The 12,894-nt window shown below is 39.4% G+C and overlaps 2 protein-coding genes across 5 annotated transcripts in view; one reads left to right on the top strand and one right to left on the bottom strand.

Moving 5' to 3' along the window:
* The window catches only part of PDE11A (phosphodiesterase 11A), a 385,263-nt gene extending 380,597 nt beyond the window's left edge, over positions 1-4,666 (bottom strand). The window contains exon 1 of the mRNA XM_032292833.1: positions 2,902-4,666. Within this exon, the coding sequence (XP_032148724.1) occupies positions 2,902-3,813 (912 nt within the window). The 5' untranslated portion in view covers positions 3,814-4,666. The remainder of the gene's footprint in view (positions 1-2,901) is intronic.
* The window catches only part of RBM45 (RNA binding motif protein 45), a 485,504-nt gene that overhangs the window by 430,163 nt on the left and 42,447 nt on the right, over positions 1-12,894 (top strand). The gene's annotated exons all lie outside the window — the stretch shown is intronic.

Genomic DNA, 12,894 nt, shown 5'->3' with positions numbered 1-12,894 from the left:
ATGGTTACATATTTACATAGAAACTTCAAGATGCCTGCATATATATAGTACAAATTAAAACATCCTGACAAGAGAATGTGCATTTTGGAAGGTTGTCAGTTTTCATTTAGAGAAATCTGTAACACCAGAAAAGGGAAAGGATGGAGAAATGCTAGAACTAGGGAAGGAGGCAACATCCTTCCGTAAGACAGCCTTATGAAAAGTTTATATTGCATGTGTTACTAAAAGGAACAAAATGTAGAACTTTTGATGGGCTAGAATATGGTGTTACCAACCACATTTAGGAACATTTTAAGTAGAGAATGGAAGGATAGATATTTTTATGTTCCTTGAATGTAAAGCTTGTTCTAAAATATTTAATTTAAGGTGGAGCATGGAAAGGATGAGGCTGGTCAAAATGTGCCAACTTCAATCTCAGTTCCAGATAATGAGAAAAACAACTGAAAATAAGGTAAAGAGAGAGAAAAGGAACACCAGCAAACTAGATATCATCATTATTTTCATAAACTGTTACCATTCCCTGAGTAATTGCAATGTCCCAGGAATTATTTCAGGGTCTTGGACACAATATCTCATTTTATTGAAATAAACAAAAATAATCTTTGCTAGGTAGGTATTATTGTCCCCATTTTATGGATGAGGAAATTGAGGCTGTGGGAGATAAAGAAATTTTCCCAACATCACATCATTGATGACTGTGGCGTATCAAAATAAAGAAAAAAAAAGTAGCTTTATCAAAGAAAAGTAGCATAAGTAACATGAAGAAAACCACACCAAGTTAAAAATACAGAGATACGTAAAAGAAGCCAATGGAAAAAGAAAAGAGAAACTTTCTAACCAGATAGAAATGGAAGCAAGTAAACCAAGGGTAAATTCCCCACCCATATAGTGCCATTCCCCTACCTGTCTTTTGCCAGTCCTCCCAACAACCCAGTCCCCTTTTATGGCCATCATTACTATTCTAGGGGGGAAAAGAAAAAAACTCCTCTTTCCCAATGTCAGCTTCCAAAAATATTAAAAGGCAATTTTGCTTTCCACTCTGCAGGGGAAGGATAGAGTCCACAGGAAGCAGCAGCTGCTGAAAACCTGCTTTCCCCTGCCTGTGATGACACCTACAGCCACAATCCCAGACAGCAGCAAGACAAGTTAGCTGTTGAGGAGGCTGAGAATTATGCTCTTAAAGAAAGGACAGTATGAAATAAAAGTTAGGGCCTGAAAGAGGACAGTAAGAAATAAAAGCTATAGAAATGGAAGAAAATCAATTGGGAATGATTTTTTAAAATAAGGGCAATAAAGAGAAAAGGCTGCAACCCCAGGCTAGAATAAGTATTACTGAACTAGGAAGGGATTTTTTTTTAGCCCAAGCATACGATGAGGATGTGGAAAAAAATAGGAAAGAAAAAAATTTGTGATTGTTTTAGTTATCTAAAAATAATTTGTAACAAAATTTTTATAGAATCTTAAACAAAAGAATTATTAAATGCTTATATTTCTTCCCATAGCTTTCTAGGATTGTAGAGAAATAAACACTTGTTGAAAAACATTCATTGGTTGCTTCACATACAACTCTTAAAGTCTTCAAGAAAGATATGATGAACAATGCACTTAATCTATAATAAAAGGTTAACCAAAATGGCATTTTGACAAACATCCTTTAATGTTAAAGTGTTAGGTTTACAGATATCTCATTAAAATATGAAACTTGGCTTTAGTACAAGCTAGTCAGTTTTCTATGTAAAATTGTCAACTTTCAGATGAAATAGATAAAATTTTACCTTTACTGTCCTTCCCACTCTTTTTGCTATTTTCAGCAATAGCAACTAAACTCTAGATAACATGCAGCTCCCTGAGACCACTGGAAGAAGCACTTACCAGATGACTACAAAACTTTCCTAATCAAGGACGAGAACTTTCAATTCTTATGAACCCTGAAGAAGTCTCATAAAAAATAACATCCAGTTTCATCACATCCAGTGAATAAATACTGAAGAAATTAAAACTGTTTTTCAGATCCAGCATCTAATATCAAGTTCAACTTACTGTGAAAATGAAAGACTCCGAAAACCCAGATGACAGCATGTTGGGTTTCCTTTTCCACTTGAAACTAACTTGTTTACCCTGCTGTTGGCTTTGGAGTTGCTAAATTAATTATCAATATTTTTTGTTTGTTTTGAAAACTAAAAACCCACTTGCTCAGTCCTATCAAAGCTGACTGCAGATAATGCTATATTCAAGCCTAAAGATAACTAGTCCCTCTATCTGTCCAATCTTTCTAATCTCAACAATAGAAACAGTTAAAATAGACGCTAAGAAGGCACAAATGGGGTCACAGACCAATTTTCCCCCTGACATTTCTCTTCTCTTTTCCTTACCTTACAACCCGTGCAACTCTAATCCTGAGAAGGGAACAGGGAAGTAGTTAGGCACTTTGTTTCCTTTCCAATATTGAATTAGAGAACGAAAATGCATTATGGTCCCCAAAAGACATCAAAGACACCAAAATGCTCATCTTAACACTGGAATTCTGGAGCACACATCTTTTTCTAGCAACTCACAAACACGTACTAATACCACACATTGATATTTTAAAGACAGGAGGAGGGAGCCGTGGATGCCAGACCAGCCAAAGTGTCAAAGTGTTAAGGACAAAGTGTCTTGACAGAGAAACATGTGGTGTTATTGGGTGACACATGAATTTCCCACAAGCACTGGCTGTTAAGAAAAGACCAACACATCAAAGATGTTGTAACAGTCTAAGTAGTCTAAACTCAAGAATTTAGATAGCAAAATTTGTATTGTAAAGAACCTAAATTAACGTGTTCCTGGATGCCAAATAGTAACCAAAGGCTCATCTCCCAAGCCAGCGGGGCTCTGGGAGAAGGGGACAATGCAAAGTCCTACCTGGTAGGCATCAGGAATGTTGACCGTTTCTCCATGCTCCCCGACATAGCCAATGATGCCTTTGCCCCAGGGAACCTGCACCTCATTTGAGTTCTCTGTGCTGCTGCAAGGCAGCAGAGGGGTTCCTGCATGCACATCAAAGAATTTGGAGACCAGACTCTTCTTGCCAGCAGCTGCCCCTTCCACCAGGAAAAGAGAGCAGCGGTCAGCGTCTACCATAAGGCAGACAAAGATGAGAATCTTGTAGCTCAGGCTGGTGAGATCAAGGTCATTGGAGATATCTTTGACCAATTCCAGAAAGAACTGACGTTCATTATGTTTTTTCAGGTGGCACTTGTAGTCGATGGCTGTAGGGGGATACTGAGGCAGATTCACTCTCGATTCCAGCAGCGCACTGAGAATATGGGCTGTGGTTGGGGGCAGGGAGCTGGCCTTCCGGAGAAGTGCCCTCCGTCGTACACTGCTCAGGGGTTCCTGAGCCCGGGAGGTCACCTGTTCATCGTAGGTCCTGTTCACGTGGATGGCCTTGGAGCGGGCAAAACTCTTCCTTAGCTCCTTCTGAGAAGCTCTCCGCTGCTGGTTCGCATTGCCCCTGCTGCCACTGGCCCAGCTGGGACTCAGGGGAACCCCACCACAGTCCCCACCACCAGGAAGGGGCTGGCTGTGGGCAGAGGCATTTGGACCAGTTCCACCACCAACGCTGCTGCCACCTCTGCCGGTGCTGTGAACCAAGCTGCTGGTACCAGCCAAAGAGGGCCTTGGACCTAAAGCCCCCTGACCCTGACTGTGCCTCTGCAGCCACTTTTCAACCATCTCTTGCTTCCCCTTCCGCATCAAGTAATCTTCAAACAACTCTGGGTGCCTGTCCAGGAAAGTTTCCACCTCCTCAAAGTCCAGGAAGGAAGCTGCCATGGTCCCAGACAGCTTTCCTTGCCTATCTACTCGTGGGCCAAATGTTTACCTGTCGCGAGGCCTCTAGCTGTTCCTGCACATGTTTACCCCCACCAGTAAGTATTCCCAGTTCAGTGCCACCTTCCCTGGAGATTATTCCCAGCAGTGGAATCACGGCCGGGAGGTGCCCCTTCCTTCTCTGGCTCAGAGTGGCTGGCACCGACCCCACCCCCTGGTCCTGCTACTCCTGCTTCGCACAGGTGCTCGGCACTGAGCTGCTGCTGCTGCCCCAGCTCCTGCTCTGGAAACCGAAGCTATCGCTGCTCCTGCTCCGGCTGCCGCCGCTGCCGCTGGAACTGCTGCTGTAACCGGTTAAGTGGACCACTGTGACAGGGAGGTAGGGCAGGACACGCCCCTGAGTGAGGCACGGAGCCTGGAGGGAGGAGAGGGGAGGAGGGAGCAGCGGACGCCACACCAGCCAAAGTCCACGGCCCAGGCTGCCAAGCGGTTCCTGGAAGAGTCTCTGGACGGCTGGAATCGGCGCCTGGGTACAGGACTCCTGATTCGAACAAGATTAGAAGAGGGAGGCGCACCTTGTTCCTTCCCCGCTTCTTGCTCCCTTACCTCCGCCTACTCACCCTCCCTACTCACCGCCGCTTAATCCTTTAGCGTTTCAAGGAGGCCCCAGCGGGAGCCCAGTGGGAGGCCGAGACAGTAGCGTTGGTTTTGCAGGAATCCGAACTGAAGCGGATTCCGAGGAATCGAGGGTGTAGTTTACCCTCAGAGACAGGCAGGGTTGTTTTTCTGGGATATGACTGTGGATTGTTGGTTCCCAGGATTCTTGGGACTAGCTAACACTGCCCAGCGCCTTGTGGGTGTTCAGTAAATATTAATGGAATTTCATTTCCCCGAAAATAGCAAATAAAGTTTCCTATGAGAGCAATTCATGACTTTAACCAAATTCATGTACCTGAGGCAGGGGTAGATTACATGGAGGAAGGGTGCGAAACACAGTACAGTCATCCTTCCTTGTCCAGAAGAGTTTACCAGGTAGAGGAAGCAAGTCCTGAAGAGTTCGGAGTATTTAATAAACAGCAGGGAGACCAGCTAAGAGACAGTAAACCAAGCTTAGAATCCTGGTAATTTGGAGCTGCTAGTTTCCAAAAGGTGAGTGGTGATCAAGATTTAAAAAGAAAAAAAAAAATGTTTAGCATAATGCCTGGTACATAAAAAGTGCCCAGTAAATCTTAGCTGTTGTATTACTTTTATTATTATTATTATTATTATTAGGTAATGGTGTATGGAAACTTTACTGCATGTAGCCACGTCTCTGGTCACTTGAGTGATCTCTCAGTAAAGACGGTTAGTGATATGTTGAAACTGGCTTATAAGGACTCACAAGCGCCTAGTTTAAAATCTCTTTCCAATTCTGTGTTCAGTCACATCATGTAGCTTGCAATCAGTCACAATGGGAATGTTTATACCATGGAAACAGCAAATGTTATGTGTCAGGGTTTTTTTAATGGACTGCTAATTGTTAAATATTTACCGATATGCAGTGAAAGCTATCTAAATGTCCATCAGTTGAGGAATAGGCAAATAAAACGTGATATATCCATACAATGGAATATTACTCAACCATAGAATGGAATGAAGCACTGATATGTGCTACTACTTGAAAGAAGCTTAAAAATATCATGCAAAGTCAAGAAGCCACTCACAAATAACCACATATTGTAAAATTTCATTTATAGGAAATGTCCAGAATAGACAAATCCATACAGACAGAAAGTAGATTACTTTCTAGATGGAGAGGAAGGGGATGACTGCTAATGTGTATGAGTTTTTTGGGGGGTAGGGTAATAAGTCTTCTAAATTGATTGTGGTGATAGTTGCACAATCTGAATATGCTGAAATTCATTGAATTGCACATTTAATTGAATGAATTGTATGGTAAGTTATATTTCAATAAAGCTGTTATAAGACAACAACAACAAAGAACATTTACTACCCTGAGACTTGTTATAATAGAGCAGCAGTGTTGTGTATGGAGACAAGAAAAGCACTGAGGAGAGATCTGATGGAAATGAAGTAACGAGCTTCTCAGGGAAGGGGGAGAAGTAGACCAACCCTGGGATTCCTAGAAACAGAAAGCTTAATAAAGACACTTCCTTAATTCCATCTTCCATGTATTCATTATACACGCAGTTGTTAAGCATTTATCATGTTCCAGGCTCTGGGGACAAAAGAAGACCAAGACAAAAACCTGTGCTTTTGACTGAAGATCTCAGTCTACAGTACCAAGAGAAGTGAGAATAGATAATAATACTGGGAAGGATAAGGAAAGCAATAGAAGAGAAATCCAAAAAAGTGAATTAAACATTTTGGGCTTGGTTTTGAATCGGCTGTAGCCATGTTCTCCTGCTTGGTATCTGAGATCACTAAGTTAATGGTTGGGGAAGAAAATGAGAAAGTGACAAACAGCACATATAAGATAGTCCAGAGGGCTAGTGATGGAGGGCTGATAATAAGATGTGTGTTGGTGTGACCACACTGCCGTTTATCTTCATTCTCAATCTGCAGAATGGTATGTGTATTAGTCACAGTCCTAACATGAAAGAGCACACTCAAATTCCAAGAAGATTAATTTACAAAGGAACCAATTACAAAGGTAGAATATAGATAAACCACAGGGATAGTGAAGAAACCTGGGGCTCACAGCAGTAGAGAAGTTGCCACTCCTACAGATAAGGGGAAAAGGAGGAAAAAGTTACTAGGACTTGGAAGGAAGGAGGATTGGATAGTGAGTACTGTCTTGAGGGGGGCAGTGAAAGCCCATCAAACGGCATCAACAGGCCAGGTGTGTTGGCTCATGCCTGTAGTCCCAGCAGTTTGGGAGGCTAAGGTGGGCAGATCACTTGAGTCAGGAGTTCAAGGCAAGCCTGGCCAACATAGTGAAATCCTGTCTCTACTAAAAAGACAAAAAATTAGCTGAGTGTGGTGGCACAAATCTGTAATCCCAGCTACTCGAAAGGCTGAGGTAGGAGAACTGCTTGAACCTGGGAGGCTGAGGTTGCAGTGAGCCAAGATCGTGCCACTGCACTCCAGCATGGGCAATGGAGTAAGACTCTGTCTCAGAAAAAAAGGCATCAACAGCTTAAGCTAACTTTAAAGAAGGGATATTAGGAATAAATATTAATAATAGCTTGAACTCACTCTTTTCTCTCCCTCCTATCAGTGACCAGATATATGCCAGAAGGTATTGGAGCCTATTGATAGCTCATCCTCACTGGGAAAAGAGTAGGAGGGGACACAGGAGGATCTATATAAGATCTGGAGGGGTGAAAGGGAGATACTTGGTCCTATATAGAATCTTGAAGAGGTTCCTTTAGGAAATAATGGAAAAGGCCCCATTAGGAAAGAATGGCCCAATGTGGAACCTTGAAAGTGTTCCCTTGGTAAATAAAATAAAAATATATTTCCCTGTAGGAAATATAGCCCCAAATAATTTTCTGTGTAATTCTGCCCTCTTCTGCTTATCTGCTAATTCCATCAAAACTATCTATAATACACTCTATGACAACAACTGCAGTCAATAGAGCCCCCTCAGGCACAAGCCATCAAACCTGAAAGGTTATGACATTGTGAAGATACTATGCAGTCAATAGAATCCCCCAGGGCACTATCACACCTGGAAAAGTATGATACTGTGAAGACAGATCACTCAGAGCAAGGAAGAGGCTCTGTAGGCTTCTCCATCTACCCTTTCTCATCTCTACCAAGCTGTAAATATTGTCCAAGTAGCCTCTTATTAAAGAAGATAAAGGAGTCGTCCTATTTGTATTTTTCAAGAATAAGGGGTTCCTTTTTAATCGAAGTATTCATTTCTTTATCATGGCCAATTAGCATTTATTGAGTACTTTCAATATGCAGAACATTGGCTGGCAGGAAAGATAACTTTTGTTATTCCAAAGGGGACCCATTACATTCTAGTACTGGATGGAACCTTATAGTTTATCGAATACTACACTTTCCACATTTTGCTAATGGTTACATTGAAAATTAGAGCAGACACATAACTCCTCCAAAGACGTCCGCCAGGCTAACCTCTGATCTACTCATGGTTCCATCCCACCCTTACCAATATCTCACAACTTGGTATTAACCTTTTAAAGCCCAATCAACTTCTGTTTCCTAAATTTGCCTCCTAATCATTCATCTCCTAAAACAGACATTACTGACTTTTACGTTGTGACCAGTGAGCCTGATCAAATATGTAAAGGGCAACTGAAAGCTTGGTTACTTAAAACAATGATTTTCCTATTCACAATTCTGTAGGATAACTAGTGGTTCTTCTCTTTCACTTGGTATTGGCTGAAGTCACTCATTTGGCTGCATTCAGCCGGCAGCTGGACTATGCTCAAAGGTCCAGGAAGGCCTCTTGTATGTATCTAGGGCCTCAGTGCTGACTTGTGGCTGAGGCTACTCAGTTCTTCTCCAAGAGGCCTCTTTCCACATTGTAGCTCATTTTCCAGGTCTTCTTTACATGGCTTCTGTTTCCAGTAGGATAACCTGTCCTTCATTACAACATGGCAGCTGGGTTTCAAGAGCAGGTGTTGCAAGAGGATAAGTCCAATATGCAAGAGCCTATTACATCTGTATAATACTTGTTAATGTCCCACTGGTCAAAGCCAATTATATAGCCAAGTGCAACATCAGTTGAGAGAGGGAAAGGGACAGGAATACTCACAGGTGTGGTTAACCGAGAGCCACTCATCTAACAACTCACACAAACTCTCTCCTGAACCCCAGAGCCCCCCTTCTTTTTTCTTTTCTTTTTCTTTCTCTCTTTCTCTTTCTTTCTTTTTCTTGCCTTTCTTTCTTTCTTTTGTGAGACAGAGTCTCACTCCACTTCCCAAAAAAGTGCAGTGGCATGATTATGCCACTACTGCAAAATATTTGCTCCTAAATGTTTCACAAGCACGTCAAACTTCTTATCTCCAAGATCACTCTCATTCCTGCCCACCTGAAATCACTCAATCCTGTATATTTTACTGTGGAAATTTATGTTTAAATACAGCTTTCTTCTCCAAGCCTGCTTCATTAATTCAAGCCTTCATTATCTGTCCATCCTCTACCAACCAGTATCAACTTCCACATAACAAACATAAAAATGGCACATTAAGGCCTTGTCAAAAGGCATGTAATGCGTCAAACTGCAGCTCCATAAAGATATGTCCATCAGAATCTGTGAATGTCACCTTACTTGGAAGAGGGTCTTTGCAGATGTAATTAAGTTAAGGATCTCAAGATAAGATCATCCTGGATTTCGGGTAGGTTCTAAATCCAGTGATACTTTTCCTTATATGTACAAAAGAGAAGACACAGAGACACACAGAGGAGAGGGTGGTATGAAGACTGAGGTACAGATGGAGCGACGGGTCTACAAGCCAAGGAATATCAAGGATTATTGGAGGCCACCTCATCCTAGGAGAGAAGTGTGAAACAGATTCTCTCAGAAAAAAATCAATCTTCTCAATGCCTTGATTTTGGAGTTCTGGCCTCCAGAACTGTCAGAGAATAAATTTATGTTGTTTCAAGTCACCATATTTGTGGTAATGTGTTACAGCAGCCCTAGGAAATGAATGCAAGAGCCTTCATCATTGTGCCTTGATTTTCTCACCTCCTGCCATAACTCTCCAAGCATTCTCTCTTTCTCTCTTCTGGGCTTCCACTTAAAATGCTCTTGTCCCCTTCTTTGTCTCTCAAACTTCTCTTTTCCATCAGCACCTATTTGAAATGTCACACATTGTATGTTTCCTGCTTCCCCAATAAAAAGCTGTGCAGTGTCCTGTAAACACACATTTGGTCATCTATTTGCTATAAAATATTGAACACTTGGTGCTTATTCAACCCAAGGCGATGCATTTAATTCTCCATTTTAAAAATGTTTAACATAGAACACATTTTATTATTCTTTTATCAATTTAGAAATTGAAAGCACTCTGAGTAACAAGCCCACCTATATTCAGAGTTGTATTAAAGATTAATAAGTATCTAGAAGGTAAGTTTTTAAAATTTCAAAGATATCTGGTGATTGATAATGACACATATGACCAAAAAATCAGCTTCAATATCATGCCGTAAATGTTTTACGTATTTTCTTCATCTTAAAATCAGAGTATTTTTTACCAGAAAAATCAGTAATAATCAAAGTATTTTGCTGAAGAATAATTTGTTGATAAAAAGTTGGTTGGTGTTTCATTATTCAAAATATTTTCTATATATTTGGAGACTCAAACGTAGTAGAATATGGATAAATTCAATATTTAAAATATTCCTTGAATCTTCATAAAGGCACCTTTGCTAAAATATCTTAAACAATCAACACTGTTGAAGATATTGACAATATAAAATAATCCAAGAATCACCTCTTTCCTCAAGGAACATGTACAGTCTAGCTAGGGGTAGAACATTTATATTAAAGTACAACTGATAATAAGATACCACTGATGGAGTCTAACAGACAAGGAAATCTATTCTCTAAAAATCAAAAGTATCCTTAAATACATTATGATATTGTTTATATTCAATAGTAATCCATAACTAGTATTGATATTGAGAGTATAGATCTACTAGTAACAAAACAAAAGGAGGAAAAAGCTGGAAGGAAAAATTCAACAACAGATTCTTTTTTTCTTCAACTTTTATTTTAAGTTGTGGGGTACATGTGCAGGGTGTGCAGCTTTGTTATATAGGTAAATGTGTGCCATGGTGGTTTGCTGAACAGATCAACCCATCACCTAGGTATTAAGCCCAGCATGCATTAGCTATTTTTCCTGCTGCTCTCCCTGTGCCCCATCCCTGTGATGGGCCCCAACGCATGTTATTCCCCACCTCCCCATGTTCATGTGTTCTCATTGTTCAGCTCCCACTTATAAGTGAGAACATGTGGTGTTTGGTTTTCTGTTCCTACATTAGTTTGCTGAAGATAATAGCTTCCAGCTCCATCCATGTCCCTGCAAAGGACATAATCTCATTCCTTTTTATGGCTGCATAGTATTCGATGGTGCATATCTATCACATTTTCTTTATCCAGTCTATCATTGATGGGTATAACATGATTCCATTTCTTTGCTATTGTGAATAGTGCTGCAATGAACATAGGTGTCCATATATCTTTATAATAGAATAATTTATATTCCTTTGAGTATATACTCACTCATGGGATTGCTGGGTTAAATGCTATTTCTGGTTCTAGATCTTTGAGGAATTGACACACTGTCTTCCACCATAGTTGAACTAATTTACATTCCCACTAACAGTGTAAAAGCATTTCTTTTTCTCCACAAACTCACTAGCATCTGTTGTTACTTGACTTTTTAATAATCACCATTCTAAGTGTCATGAGATGATATCTCATTGCAGTTTTCATTTCCATTTCTCTAATGATCAGTGATGTTTAGCATTTTTCCTATGTTTCTTGGCCACATGAATGTCTCCTTTTGAGAAGTGTCTGTCATGTCTTTTGCCCATCTTTAATGGGGTTGCTTTTTCTTGTATATTTGTTTAAGTTCCTTATAAACTCTAGATATTAGATCTTTGTCAGATGAATAGATTGCAAAAATTTTCTTCCATTCTCTAGGTTGTCTGTTCACTCTGATGATAGTTTCTTTAGATGTACAGAGCTCATTAGTTTAATTAGATCCCATTTGTCAATTTTTGCTTTTGTTGTAATATCTTTTGGTGTTTTTATCATGAAATCTTTGCCACTACCTATGTCCTGAATGGTATTGCTTAGATTTTCTTCTAGCGTTTTTACAATTTTGCGTTTTACATTTAATTCATTAATCCATATAGAGTTAATTTTTGTAGAAAATGTAAGGAAGGGGTCTAGTTTCAGTTTTCTGCATATGGCCAGCCAGTTCTCCCAGCATCATTTATCAAATAGAGAATTCTTTCCCTATTGCTTGTTTTTGTCAGGTTTGTCAAAGATCAGATGGTTGTAGGTGTATGGTCTTATTTCTGAGTTCTCTATTCTGTTCCATTGGTCTATGTGTCCAACAACAGATTTTAATTTAGGTTTTAATTCAGGGAAGTTACATAGAAGAAAAAGGGTAGAAATAAATATGAAGCACGGATGCCTTTCTTCTTAATTGCCATGTCTTCATTCACTAAATCAAAAATAATTAATCATTCCAGCACTATTTTATGTGTCTTATGAAAAAATTTTGTAAGTAGAGAATATAAATATCTTATCATTTAAAAAATGGTCTCCATTAGTCTCATCTGTTATTTATGGCTTGATTCAAAGATGAAATATTACTCCCAAGAGTAACTTTCACAGCAACTAACATAAAAAAAAAAAACATGTCAATCCTCAATTATTTATTTATTGAGTGATCATGATAAATGGCAGACTACAGCAAGGCCAAGCAGCTCTAGTTTCAAATAAGCATTTTTTAAAAATATGCTGTATAAGTTATTCATAAAACATTAACAATGTTTTAATGTCAGAATTTATCTTTCAAAAATAAATACATCAAAATTAAAGATAGTTTGAACTTTGAGAAACCATGAATCTGTTGCCAAATTAATCTTACTAATATGCAATGTAATGTGAAATAGTACTAACATCATTAGTTATCATTCTGGAAACTCTAATTACATCACAACTATGTGTTATAAAAAAAAGCTAATGAATGTAGTCTTGCGCGTTGAAGAATCAATCAAGACAGAACCTGATGCTGGATATTCCTCCTGAAGTTTAGCCTCTGAAAGATTTTCTCACTTGTGTATACATACACATTTTTCAGTGCAAAAACATTTTTTAATGATACTTTTGTATTTACAGGAACACTTTTCTACCTGCTACTTTATCACCAAGAAATAGACCAGTTATCAACATTAGAAATAGAGAGAAAAATTAAAAATTGAGCTAATTATTAAATTTATGCTATACTATAATAACAAGGTAAACAATTTGGTTAATTTCAGTCTCTCATCAAATATTCTTTTGAGCACAGCAGAAACTGTCATTTGTTAACAATGACCAAAATGGCATCTTTCTCAGCCTGGCTGCTGCCTTTGCCTGCATTCTTT

The sequence above is a fragment of the Sapajus apella genome, unplaced genomic scaffold (assembly GCF_009761245.1).
Source record: "Sapajus apella isolate SASKATOON/1434 unplaced genomic scaffold, GSC_monkey_1.0 scaffold28, whole genome shotgun sequence".
In the NCBI taxonomy this organism is placed as follows: Eukaryota; Metazoa; Chordata; class Mammalia; order Primates; family Cebidae; genus Sapajus; species Sapajus apella.
Note: the sequence above shows the minus strand (reverse complement) of the source record. Positions and strands in the feature narration are given on the sequence as shown.